We start from the raw sequence: 13,799 nt of genomic DNA, 5'->3' as shown, positions 1-13,799 counted from the left end.
CATTCCGAATTTCCGGGTGCTGATTGGCTGGGCGGGGGGTGTGGAGATGTCCATCATCTGCCTCCCCGCCTGCCGTCGTACAGACAGTCAGCTGCGCTAGCCATCTGCGCATGCGCATTATGGGTCCGGGTCCGGCCGCGTCACAAGCCGATGGGCCTGAGCGGCCGGACAGGACTCGGAGTCCTATAAAATGTCGGCAGATGCCTGTCAGCCAGCCTCGGCCACGACTACACAGACATTAGCACAGCAGGCTCCACGGACGGCCCAGGACGGGACGGAGGAGGTGGTTAAACTACTTGGTAAAAAATGCATTCGGGGTGACGGGGTCCACACTCTTGCTATCCTATCATGATGTCAGGCACTCTCTTTCTTGTGGCTCATTTAACTTTTATATGACTCTCTTTTCTTTGCAGTGAGCCCAGCATGGTAGTCTGACCATGTGGTCCCGTCCGGGCCGTCCGTGGCTTCCACAGTGTGTGTTTCTGTTTGTGACCTGCTGCTGGTCTTCCTTTTCTAATTGACCAGTTTTTTTTTGAGGCACCTCTCTTTGGCTCTTTACCATCCCTCCTTCCTTCCCTGCCCTGGTGAGTCTTTGTCTGCAGTGTGCTCACTGCTGAGCCTGAGTCTGACTGAGTGCTGCTGACTGGACTGTCTGCTGATATTATTATATAACAGTACTTTTTTACTGTGTGTGTAAAAATAATATATATATACATATATTTTTCTGCTTGCACCTGCTTTTGTTTAGCAAGGGATGCGAGGCAAACATAATGATCATGATGAACATATCTTTCTATTTATTTTTACAATATGGAGGAAAGTTCTCTCTCTCCTGGTCCTGGTCCTTATATCCCTTATTCCCTTTTAATTTTACAATTGTTTGATGTCTGCAGAGTGCAGACTGTGCAGCACTGCACATTTTAATATATATGTTTTGAATCGATTAAATGCATATTTAGTAACACTTTTCCAATATGCTTAGTTACTTTCTGACTGCCATTTGTCCATTTCTTACTCCAACATAGGACTCCCATGTCCGTCTAGGAAGCGTTTCCGCTCAGTTTTGGTGGTTGCCTCCCCCTCCTGCCCGGCCTGGACCATCTTCTTGGCTAAGTCGTCGTCGTGGGGCCACCTTCCTTCGCAGGAATGTCATCACCAGCTATGTATGTATAAATGTCATGTTATTGCTGCTATAAATAAATCTATCTATCAAAGAAATAGATAAGTTAGAAAAATAATATAAGAACAAATCAAAAAGCCACTGACCAAAAGAAGGTCAGAGAGGTAATGTAAAGGCGTCAAGCATAGCAGTGCTATGCATGCTTGATGCCTGACCTTCTTTTGGTGAGTGGCTTTTTGATATATTGTTGTTATATTATTTTTCTCTAACTTATCTATTTCTTTGATAGATTTATTTGAATGCATTATGCAACTAGCTCTCTCTTTAGATGTTTAGGAACTCTCTGTTAACATAAGACCCCTATACGAAGTGGACAAGATACCGCAAAACATGTTGGGCAAGAAATCTACACATTAGGCACTGTGTCCTTGTGGTATCATGAGAGTATTCCTTCATATGTGTTGTTTTTAGACACCTTGTTTGTGTCTTACTTACTCTTTCTGAACTTTCTTAATATATTGTTGTGAGTGAGAGTGACCAAATAAACTTATATGATTTTTTAACATAATGTAGCCTTAGTGTACCCAGAAAGTCCTCATGCCTCCTCCTCCCTTTTCCTTTCTACAATTGATTTTAGGACCTAGGTACTTCTTTATTGGGTATTTGTCATTATGACACCCCAATTAGTACTAGGATTTAACTTGGTGTACTGCAGTAATTTCAGGTTATTTATAAAATTATATATAAAATTATATATGACAATGTGTAGAAAAATTCCCTAAAAAATATTTTAGCCTAGTTTAGACTGGAGTGAGGTGAAAACAGGAAAAAAAGTGCAAAGTAAGTTGGCTAGCTGTTAATTTTATTCAATTATATGGTAGAAAATTAGACTATTAGTCAAAATAAACTTTTGGTGATGAAATCAAAGTGCTGAGTGCTGACTGACAACAAACAAAGCATCTCAAATTGTCTGCTCTGCATGCATCTCAAGTGGTCTTCTTCGCGCACTCATGTTTCTCATCATGAACCATGCTTGTTGTATCAAGTGTTAGGCCTACAGGGTTTTGCAGCAAGAATGCAGAGAAGTACTAAAGCAGAATCCATGAAGGATCTTTGCTTATGGGGGTTTCTTGCTTAGTTTTTTGTATATAGAATTATGGTGGATAAGTATAACTGACTTTAATTGAATTATTTTTGCTTTTTATTAATAGTGTGGGTTATACACTCACCTAGCTATGTTGCTCAGTCACGTAAAACTTTATAATTCTGTGAAGGTAAAACAATATATTTTTTGGTCTCTTTTCAGAGCAAGCATGACTGCCACTTGAATAGATACGAGGAACTCACATCTGCAAAGCGAAAGAAGAAGACACCGATTCCCTCCCCTTCCATCAAGCAGCCGACATTAATGGGTAGCTGGAGCACAATGCCTCAGAGATCCATTGACAAGGCAATCATGAAGTATGTTGTCCGAGGACTTCAGCCTTTCAACATTGTAGAGCAAGCAGCTTTCCGCGATTTTGTGTTAGACCTGGTACCAAATACCAAAATAATGACAAGAATCACACTCACATCTATGATTGATGATGCTGCCAAACAGATGAAGATCAAGATTATTGAGGCCATGCAAACTGTTGACCACATCGCGACAACCACTGACTGCTGGTCAGCCAGGCGGCGTAGTTTCATTGGGGTCACAGCTCACTGGCTGGACCCGGAAAGTTTAAAAAGGTGCTCAGTGGCCCTGGCCTGTAAAAGATTAAGAGGCTCTCACACTTTCGACCTTCTGGCAAATGCACTTAATGATATCCATGCTGAGTATGACATTCGAGGGAAGATAGTCAGAACAACCACGGACAATGGCTCCAACTTCATTAAAGCCTTCAAACTCTTCGGTGAAGATGGAAATGCTGGTGCTCTAGTTGAGGTGGAGGAGGAGGAGGAGGAAGAAGCAGACAAAGATGAGGAGGAGGTCGAGTTTGTCGATGTATCTTCACTTTTGGATGAGGATGATGGTTTTGAGTTCCAGCTCCCGAAGCACCAGCGGTGTGCATGCCACATTCTTAACCTAATAGCCCCTGCCGATGCCAGCAAAGCAGTGTCCAATGAGGCGTACAAGAAATTATACTACTCAACATTTGCCAAGTGCAATGCACTTTGGAATAAGTGTTCAAGATCCTCAACAGCAGCTGAAATTGTGGAAGATGCTTGCTCCCTCCAGCTCGTGCGACCAAATGCAACAAGGTGGAACTCTGTCTTCATGGCTGTGGAGAGACTGCTCAGGATAGTGAAAGAAAAGGGAGAGGCAACAATGAGAGTTTTCTGCACAGATTTGAAGGTTCCAATGTAAGTTTAAAAATGGTTTATGGTACTCTTTCTGTTCAAACTCAATTCTGGTCCATATTGTCTACTTGTACAACATTTAATTGAATGGTTAACATTGAACGATGTACCAAATTCATTGCATGATAATCACCACATCCAATCATGTAGCAATGCTGTTTTTTGTTTCTTATTGTTTATATGTTCTTGTCTTCTTCATAGGTTTAATCCAGCTGAACTCGCATTCTTGTCTGAGTATTCTGCTGTCATGTCTCCAGTCGCCCAAGCAACTAACATTTTGCAAGCTGAAACCAATGTCCAGATGGGGTGGCTGCTCCCAACCGTCAAGCTCCTGAAAATCAAGCTGAACAGGATCAAGATGCCTCTGATGTATTGCAAGCCACTTGTGGATGCCTTGCAGGTGGGCATTCAGAATCGCTTTGGCCCTATGATGGAAGACCCAGAGCTGGTGGCCGCTGCTATTCTGCTTCCAAAATTCAGGACAAATTGGACACAGGAGGAGGAGACAATCAAAATGGGTAAGATATATAGTGTAGTATGGGTGAATTATTGTGTATTTTTTGTGCAATCACAAATTTACATACCATACAGCAGTACAGCTCAAATATTGGGGGATTACTTTTAATTTTTTTTTTTTTTATATGAAAACAAACACACATGAGCTTGTCCTGCATAGAAGATATTGCAAACATACCAGGGCATTATGATGTTAGAGTGAGAAATGATGTGGTAGTATGGGAGACTTCCTCTTTAGCATAGCGGTATCATGGCATTGGCAGCCAAGCCTTCCTGTCTAAGGTCTGCCACCAGGCTGTAAATGCTGCAAAAGGCTTTTTGTTTAAGGGAATTATTTGAATTATAAAGTCGCCACTATTATTTCCATTAAAATCATCTACCGACAATGTCATCATGTCAAATCTGTGTTTACTTTCATGGGTTGAAACTCTTATTATTGTATAAGTTCCACAATAATTCTATATAAATCAAACTTAAGCAAGAAACCCCATAACCAAAGATCCTTCATGTATTCTGCTTTAGTACTTCTCTGCAATTACTTGCAAAACCCCTTAGGCCTAACTTCATACAACCAACCATGCATCTCATTCATGAGGAGGAGTGCGCGAAGAGTAGACCACTTGATGCAGACAAGTTGAGATGCTTTGTTGTCAGCACTTTGATTTCATTATTTTGACTAATAGTCTAATTTTCTACCATATACAATTGAATAAAATGAACAGCTAGCTAAGCTAACACACTCTTATATTTCAGGAATGGAATATATCAAACAAAGTATTGAAGACCCCTCGTTGCACTGTACAGAGGTCAACAGGTCCAGCTCATCTGATGAAGACGACTTCTTTTCTGGCATGCAGGGTTCGAAGGCACAAGACAGTGCCAAACAGCTAGATGCGTACTTGTCATGTTCAGCAGATAACATGGACTTGCTCAAGTCTTTTCCAGCTGTGTGCAAGTTGTCTGTTAAGTTAAACACACCTCTTCCAGCATCAGCAGCCTGCGAGAGGCTTTTTAGTATTGCAGGATTAGTCTTTAGCCCTAGAAGAGCGAGACTGACTAGTTCCAATTTTGAAAACCAACTACTTTTGAGGATAAACCAAAGATTTCTAACTTAAACTGGTATGCATTAAGCAGTCATATAAATATATTTAAGAAGGGAATAAGCTGTGGAGAAAAAAAACACAAGCAGGGAAGAGAGGGTAGGGATGCTTTAAAGGGGCATATTTGATCTGCTTTTGTTTAAGCTCAATGTTTTGCTCTAATCACTTTTGTTGTTGCATAAGAAATACTTGAATGTGGCCTACTGGCCTTTGAGATCTTTTAGTTGCCCTAACAAGTTGAGGATGAAAAGAAAATGCGTAACTTCCAAAAATGACTGCTTTATGCACACTGCAGGGAATAAGCTGTGGAGAAATAAATGTGAATATTAAGGGTGCGCTGCTGGCTGCTGATGCTGATATGTAAAAAAGCTGCAACCAGGACAAAAATAAATGAATCTGTGATAAATTAAATATATGGTGCACTAAATCGTATATAAAGCAATATACAATATATTCCAATAATGGAACAGTGTATGAAATGAAAGTCCAAAATATTGTGAATCTTGAAATATGTGACAAAACAAGATGAATATATTTTCAAAGGTGCAGGAATCAAACAGGACCTATTCCAAATAGGTGCAGACTCCCACCACCTTGTGGATTTCCCCCTTACCCGGCAGATGAAGGTAAGTGCAAAATAATATCCAAAATAGATCCAGTGAAACAAAATTGCAAAACCTGTGCTCTTAACTTTCAGTGAAAAAAACAAAATCAGCCTCTTACCAGAAAAAATGTCTATGTACGCTTGTGACTCTCCTTGGTTGGGAGCAGGGCCGGCCTTTGGGGTGTGCGAGCTGTGCGGCCGCACAGGGCGCCATGGGCAAAAGGGGCGCCGTGCGGCCATCGCAGCTCGTACATGATCAGGCAGCACAGTGGGAGGTAAGCGGCGACCGCGGCATGGAGAGAGTTAACACAGGCCACGACCGCCGCTTACCTTCCACTGTGCGGCTGTGCCTGTGTCTTCTATAGCTGCAGGGCTGAGTGCCCGCCACTGACAGATCCCCTCCTCTCCAGGCCAGGGACGCCAGAGGAGAGATTGTCGGCTCCCCCTCCTCCCGCCCCTTCTCCTCCTCCTCCCGCCCCTTCTCGTGGTAAGCCTCCATACTAAGGTAAGTAAACTCTCTCCTGCATCAAATGTAAGGGGGGGCTCTGTGTGGGGGTCTCGGATGTAAAGGGGGCTTTGTGTGGGGGGGTCTTTGGTGTGGGGGGTCTCTGATGTAAGGGGGCTCTGTGTGGGGGGTCTCTGATGTAAGGGGGGCTCTGTGTGGGGGGTCTCTGATGTAAAGGGGGCTTTGTGTGGGGGGTCTCTGATGTGTGGGGGTCTCTGATGTAAGGGGGCTCTGTGTGGTGGGTCTCTGATGTGGGGGGTCTCTGATGTAAAGGGGGCTTTGTGTGGGGGGTCTCTGATGTAAGGGGGCGCTGTGTGGGGGGTCTTTGATGTAAGGGGGCTCTGTGTGGGGGCCTGGGGTCTCTGGTGTAAGGGGGCTCTGTGTGGGGGTCTCTGATGTAAGGAGGCTCTGTGTGGGGGTCTCTGATGTGTGGGGGTCTCTGATGTAAGGGGGCTCTGTGTGGGGGGTCTCTGATGTAAGGGGGACTCTGTGTGGTAGAGCTCTGATGTGGGGGGCTCTGATGTAAGGGGAGCTCTGTGGGGGGCTCTGATGTAAGGGTGGCTCTGTGGGGATGGTCTCTGATGTAAGGGGGCTCTGTATTGGGGTCTCTGATGTAAGGGGGGCTTTATGTGAGGGGTCTCTAAAGTAAGGGGGCTTTGTGTGGGCATGGTCTCTGATGTAAGGGGGCTCTGTGTTGGGGTCCCTGATGTGTGGGGGTCTCTGTAAGGGGGCTCTGTGTGGAGGGTCTCTGATGTAAGGGGGACTCTGTGTGGGAGGGCTCTGATGTGGGGGGCTCTGATGTAAGGGGAGCTCTGTGTGGAGGGGCTCTGATGTAAGGGGAGCTCTGTGGGGGGCTCTATGGGGGGCTCTGATGTAAGGGTGGCTCTGTGGGGATGGTCTCTGATGTAAGGGGGCTCTGTATTGGGGTCTCTGATGTAAGGGGGGCTTTATGTGAGGGGTCTCTAAAGTAAGGGGGCTTTGTGTGGGCATGGTCTCTGATGTAAGGGGGCTCTGTGTTGGGGTCCCTGATGTGTGGGGGTCTCTGTAAGGGGGCTCTGTGTGGAGGGTCTCTGATGTAAGGGGGACTCTGTGTGGGAGGGCTCTGATGTGGGGGGCTCTGATGTAAGGGGAGCTCTGTGTGGAGGGGCTCTGATGTAAGGGGAGCTCTGTGGGGGGGCTCTATGGGGGGCTCTGATGTAAGGGTGGCTCTGTGGGGATGGTCTCTGATGTAAGGGGGTTCTGTATTGGGGTCTCTGATGTAAGGGGGGCTTTGTGTGAGGGGTCTCTAAAGTAAGGGGCTTTGTGTGGGGATGGTCTCTGATGTAAGGGGGCTCTGTGTTGGGGTCTCTGATGTAAAGGGGGCTCTTTGTGTGGGCTGGGGGGTCTCTGCTGTAAGGGTGATCTGTGTGGGGGGTCTCTGATGTAAGTGGGGCCTCTATGGGGGGTTTCTGAACTCTCTGTTGTAAGGGGGCTCCGTTGGGGGGTTTCTGTTGTAAGGGGGGCTCCGTTGGGGGGTCTCTGATGTAAGGGGGGTCTCTAATGTAAGGGGGGCCAAGTTTGTAGTGATCATAAAAAAGAAAAGTCAAATGAAGTGCAAGAAAAAATGTGCAGGGCGCTGGTGGGGGCGCCACAGGATCAGCTCGCACAGGCCGCTTGTCTTGAACACCTAAGGCCGGCCCTGGTTGGGAGGTTCACTTCTTTCTTTCCCATTAACAGCAGATATGAAATTATATTCATCTTTTGTCACATATGAATATGATATATATATTTGAAGATTCACAATATTTTGAACTTTTTATTGACTTAGATTTCATACACTCTTCCTTTATTTCATTATTGGAATATATTGTTGTATATCACATTGGTTTATATATGATTTTGTGCACCAATAAGCTGTGGAGAAAAAAAAAACAGGCAGGGAAGAGAAGGAGGGATGCTTTAAAAGGGGAAGGGAGGGACTTTATCTGTTTTTGTTTATAAAAAGTTACAGCCTAAGGAATTGTGATTGTCCTTTAGGTTAATCATTTGAATAAATCATTTGAAGTAATAAAAACAAATATTATGTTCAAACTTTTGACTTCTTTCTTTAATAACTACATAACACAGTACTTCTACTTCTACTTTCAGTACTTGAGTAGAATTTTTTTTTCAAAACTACTTGTACTTTTTACTTTTTCTACTTAAGTAGCAATTTTTTGGAAAAAACTACTTGCAATACTTAAGTAGAAAAAATGTTGAATACTTTTGTACTTCCACTTAAGTAACTTTTTCTGTGAGCACTTCCACTTCTACTTAAGTAACTTTTTGATCGAGTACTTGTACTTTTACTCAAGTAGAAATTTTGAGTACTTTATACAAGTCTGCTTGGCAGTAGCATGCATGGAGTAATTAAAGTTAGCTGTACAGCACTAGTACTGGGCTACTACCCTGCTGCAGACACTGCTCTCACTGCTTCACCCCCTCCCCATCTCAACATCTCAAGCTCCTGCACTCAAGTCTTAACATCTTGCAAAACCTGGGGTTAATACAGTGTACCAAAAGCGGTAACCCCGAGCCACACTCGGGATTACCCCAGAAGCACACTCACCTTCCCTGCAATGCCCCGCCGCGATCCCCGCCGTCCTGCAGCCATCCTCACAGTCTGTCCCCGCTCTGTGCACGGCCGATTGCTGGCACTTGCCTTCCGATTCCCTTCCCTGCGAGTGTTGCGACGCAGGGGGGGTGGAACCGGCAGCAAATTCAAAAGTGTAAATAAAATAAATGACTTGATACAAAGCTGTGATCCTTATGGATTACATTGTATCAAGTCATTTACCTCAGAAATTCACCTACTGACTTTCCCAGTGTCCTGCCTGTGATTTTCCAGTTCTTTGTGCCTGGAAAATTGAAAACGACCATGGCGTCCAAAAAGCGCGCTTTTTTCGCAAAAGCACTTTTAGACGAACTGGAAAACAGCAGCAGCAAAACGGAGTTACTTAAAGAACTGAGCAATAGCGATTCGTGGGAAAATTTGTCATCAGGTATGGAAAGTGACGACGACAGCGACAATTCTGCCCCTGAGCTCAGCGATGTGCGGACTTGGTGCTCTATTGACTTCGGTATGGATCAGGCAGCGCCCTCAAGATTCCCATTTACAGAAGCACCTAGTATAAAAGTTGATATGGACCATGACAACTCCTTGGCACCCCTCCAATTATTTTTGACCAATGAGGTTATTGAAAAAATTGTTACCGAGACCAACCAGTACAAATACCAACAATGCACTACGCATCAGAGGTTTGCAAGATGTAGAAAGTGGGAACCAGTGACCAAAGATGACCTTTGGAAATTTCTAGGCCTAATAATTCTTCAGGGAGTGGTGGGGAAACAACTGCAGAAGTGGTATTGGACAACCATCTTATTATTTGCCACTCCATTCTTTGGCACGGTCATGTCAGAACACCGATTTTCCCTCATAATGAAATGTCTGGGAAGTATATCAAATGATTACAGTAATCCCCCGCTACATCGCGGTTCAGTTTTTGCGGTCCCGCTAATTCGCAGTTTTTTTTGTAATGTTATTTTACTATATAAATCATTAAAAATGTAAGATTTTTGTGTTTTTCATAGCTCTTGCTCTGTCTCTTAGTATATTTTATGTGTTTAAATGAGTTTCTATTGTTTTAAAAGTGTGTTTAAAGACCTTAAAATGATTTTACACATACAGTGACAGTAAAAAAATCATGCCTACAATGCATTTTAATAGGGTTTTTCTATTTCGCGGAATTTCACTTTTCGCTGCTGGGTCCGGAACGTAACCCCCGCAATGGAGGGGGGTTTACTGTATTCAGAATTTCCAACGGAGCTATGTGCCAGAAAGAGAAATCAGCATAGATGAAAGTCTAATGGCCTACAAGGGAAGGCTCAGCTGGGTGCAATACATTGCATCAAAGAGGGCACCATTTGGCATAAAATCCTACATGCTGTGTGAATCATCAACTGGCTACATTTGGAAATCAGTGATATAATCTGGGAAAGGAACAAAATTTTATGAAAAATACAGTAATTATGGAATGGCAACATCTTCTGTTCTCTCACTGATTGAGCCATTGCTAAATCAGGGCTATTGTGTAACAACGGACAACTTCTCCTGAACTATGAGCTTCTACTGCACAACAAAACAAATGCCTATGGAACCGTAAGGGCTAACCGGCGCGACATGCCGCCAATGTTTGGCAAAAAGAGGCTAGAGACAGAAGAAATGGTTGCCTGGCATAAAGGCAAAATTATAGCACTGCGATGGTAGGACCATAAAGATGTGTGCCTAATGAGAACACCTCCACTGTTATGGTACGCATGAAAGGTGGGAAAGAAGTCATGAAGCCACATAGACTACAACACCACCATGGGAGGTGACGACAGAGCTGACCAAGCAACGACATTCTACCCAGCTATGAGGAAGCAGCAAAAAAATACTATAAAAAGATCTTCAGACATCTTCTTGAGCAATGCTTGTGGAATGCATACATTCTGCTCAAAAAAAAAAAAACGAGTGACAAGCCTTTGATTCATGCGGACTTTGTTTGGAAAGTGTCCGAACAAATCTTTCTGAGTCACCAAACACTATCAATGGCTGTGAACAGATCTGGACGTCGTGCTCTTGGCGTTGTCAATCCGGAGCGCCTGACTGGTCGTCACTTCATGGACTACATCCCACCAAGTGAGAAAAAGTCGGCACCTACAAGGATGTGCATTGGTTTTTTGCTTGAAAAGAGAGGACAGTGGAAAGAAAATAAGAAAAGAAACCAGATACTATTGTCCCGATTGTGAGGTCGGACTTTGTGCAGTCCCATGTTTCAAAATCTTTCATACCCGAGATGTTTACTGAACCTTTATTACAGTGACTAGTAATATCGCACCCCTTGTTTGTACATATTTCAGTGTTTTTGGTTTGGTAGTCCTAAGAATTACAGGCTTAAAATATAAAACAACAGATTTCCATGCAAAACAATGTACCGCTTTTAGCACAGAATTTCTGACATAATCAGACCGCCAGGAAGGTTAAAGCACATTTGAAGAGTGTATTATACTCACCAGTGCCCATCAGCGTAGCCTCATCAGTGCCCCTCAATGCAGTCTCATCAGTGCCAAACAGTTCAGCCTCATCAGTGTCCATCAGTCCAGCCTCATCAATGCAGCTTCACCGGTGTCCATCAATGCAGTCTGATAAGTGCCCATCAATGCAGCCTCACCAGTGGCCATCAACGCAGCCTCACCAGTGCCCATCAATGCAGCCTCATCAGTATCCATCAATGCAGCCTGATAAGTACCCATCAATGCAGCCTCACCGGTGCCTATCAATGCAGCCTCACCGGTGCCTATCAATGCAGTCTCACCAGTGCCAATCAATGCAGCCTGATCAGTGGCAGATCAATTTAGCCTCACCAGTGCCCCATCAATGCAGCATCTCCAGTGCCCCATCAATGCAGCCTCTCTAGTGCCCCATCAATGCAGCCTCTCCAGTGCCCCATCAATGCAGCCTCTCCAGTGCCCCATCAATGCAGCCTCTCCAGTGCCCCATCAATGCAGCCTCACCAGTGCCCCATCAATGCAGCCTCACCAGTGCCCCATCAATGCAGCCTCACCAGTGCCCCATCAATGCAGCCTCACCAGTGCCCCATCAATGCAGCATGGTCAGTGCCCCATCAATACAGCATGATCAGTGCCCCATCAATGCAGCCTTACCAGTGCCCCATCAATGCAGCGTGATCAGTGCCCCATCAATGCAGCGTGATCAGTGCCCCATCGATGCAGCGTGATCAGTGCCCCATCAATGCAGCTTGACCAGTGCATCAGAGAGCCGCCAGATTACACAGAGCAGGGATCTTGCGCTTACCAGACGCTGCCGCTGTCATACGAAGTATCGTCTCCTGGACCGGCTCCTATGATAGACCTCACCAGTGTGCTGTCTATCATAGGAGCTGGTCCAGGAGGAGGGACTTCGTATGACAGCGGCTGCTATGTAAGCAGGAGATCCCTGCTCTGTGTAATATGGCAGAGCTCGCCCCCCCTTCCCCTCGGAGGCAGCCAATTAGGCCCAGCAGGACCCATGGTTGGGCCAGCCCTGGGCACCCCCCTCTACCCCAGCTCGTGGTGCACCCACCCAGGATCAGCCCTGCAAAGCCGGGACAAAACCAGGGACAGATTTGGGCCGGAACAATGTCCTCAGTCCAGGGATGTCCAGTCACCCTACACCCTAAGCTAAAGTATACCCACTGACTGCCCTTTTGCTAGCAATCCTGATTAGTATGTGGTTCACATCTCCTGACTGTTGAAGTATATCCACTGGCTGCTTTTGCTGGCAATCCTTGATTGGTATGTGGCTCACATCTACTGAGTGCTGAAATATACCCACTGACTGCCCTTTTGCTGGCAATCCTTACCTTATACACGCTCACTGCCCTTCTGCTGCCGATCCTTGCCTGATAGCTGGTTTATGCCTTCTGTCTACCATTTTTTATAGAATGTTTTACCTTTTCTTACCTTTGCAGACCATCTGCTTTACTTCTTCTGCCAGCCAAATGTCTTACCAAAGTTAGGTAGCTAAATTTGAGTTTTATAATTGGACTATTTATGGATAGTATTATTTCCTAAAGGTATGTCAGCCCCCCCTCCCCCACCCTGCTTACAACTACAAATTTTAAATAAACTTGAACCTTAAATCAGTTATTTTTAATCATAGTAGATTGTTACAAGCCTGTGCATTCTTAAAGTAGGTCTCTGCTGCTCCAGAATTGCTTACCCCTGTTCTAATCCACACTAAAAGCCTTGATATGAGAAATCAGGTGTCATTTGAAGTATGCTGAGCTCCACTGCTGTCATTATTTAGTACAGCGATGGTCTAACAATTTTCTGATGGGAACTCACATTGTGATTTGTGCTAACATAAGACAGCTTTTAAGACTGAGCGATGGATCTGCAGTGACATACTAGTTTAGCTAATAGGTTTGTGAATTGTTAGAAAGAAAGGGGGTGGGAAGGATCCCAGTAGACAATGAAACACGGGACACGTGACCTTGACTATAAGATTCCTTCAGAGCAATTTCCTGCTAAAGACTATTTCAATATAATTCTGAGTTTTTCTGTGCAGCTGCAGAAGCAATGATGTGGAAAGAATAGAATGTCAGCAGGCTGTGAATGAAAACTATTTATTTACATATTAAAGACTCCACTATTCAATTTCATTTTACCTGAAACCTGCTAAGATATTCCGGCAGCATCTCTGCCTCTGTCTTCTCCGAGTCCTCAGGGTACACTGAAGTGTCTTCTGAAACTTCATCATTTTCAGGTGCAACTTTTTCTGTCTCACTCGAAATGGCAGACTCCAGCGCCAATTTTAAAATTTCAATCTGTGGAAATAACAAAATCAAACAATGCTAAAAATGTATATCCAAACCTATTTATTTTTTTTTTAATCTGAAAAAGATATTTGCCAATTGTGCTCAAATCTCCTGTAAAATTATTAGATGGGAGAAAAAAATAAACATATTCAAAGTTCAGGTGCAATTAAAGCTCACATTTTTAAATAATGCTGATACTGCAATGTTTAGTCACTGTTCAACATACCCTCCA

General features: G+C 44.3%; 1 protein-coding gene across 1 annotated transcript in view; it reads right to left on the bottom strand.

Moving 5' to 3' along the window:
• The window catches only part of MRPS27 (mitochondrial ribosomal protein S27), a 204,425-nt gene that overhangs the window by 9,527 nt on the left and 181,099 nt on the right, over window positions 1–13,799 (bottom strand). Inside the window, exon 10 of the mRNA XM_082253548.1 lies at window positions 13,418–13,576. Coding sequence (XP_082109674.1) covers window positions 13,418–13,576 — 159 coding nt within the window. The remainder of the gene's footprint in view (window positions 1–13,417; window positions 13,577–13,799) is intronic.

Source organism: Pelophylax lessonae (assembly GCF_965119305.1).
Source record: "Pelophylax lessonae genome assembly, chromosome: 1".
NCBI lineage: Eukaryota > Metazoa > Chordata > Amphibia > Anura > Ranidae > Pelophylax > Pelophylax lessonae.
This window is presented reverse-complemented; position numbering and strand designations above follow the sequence as displayed.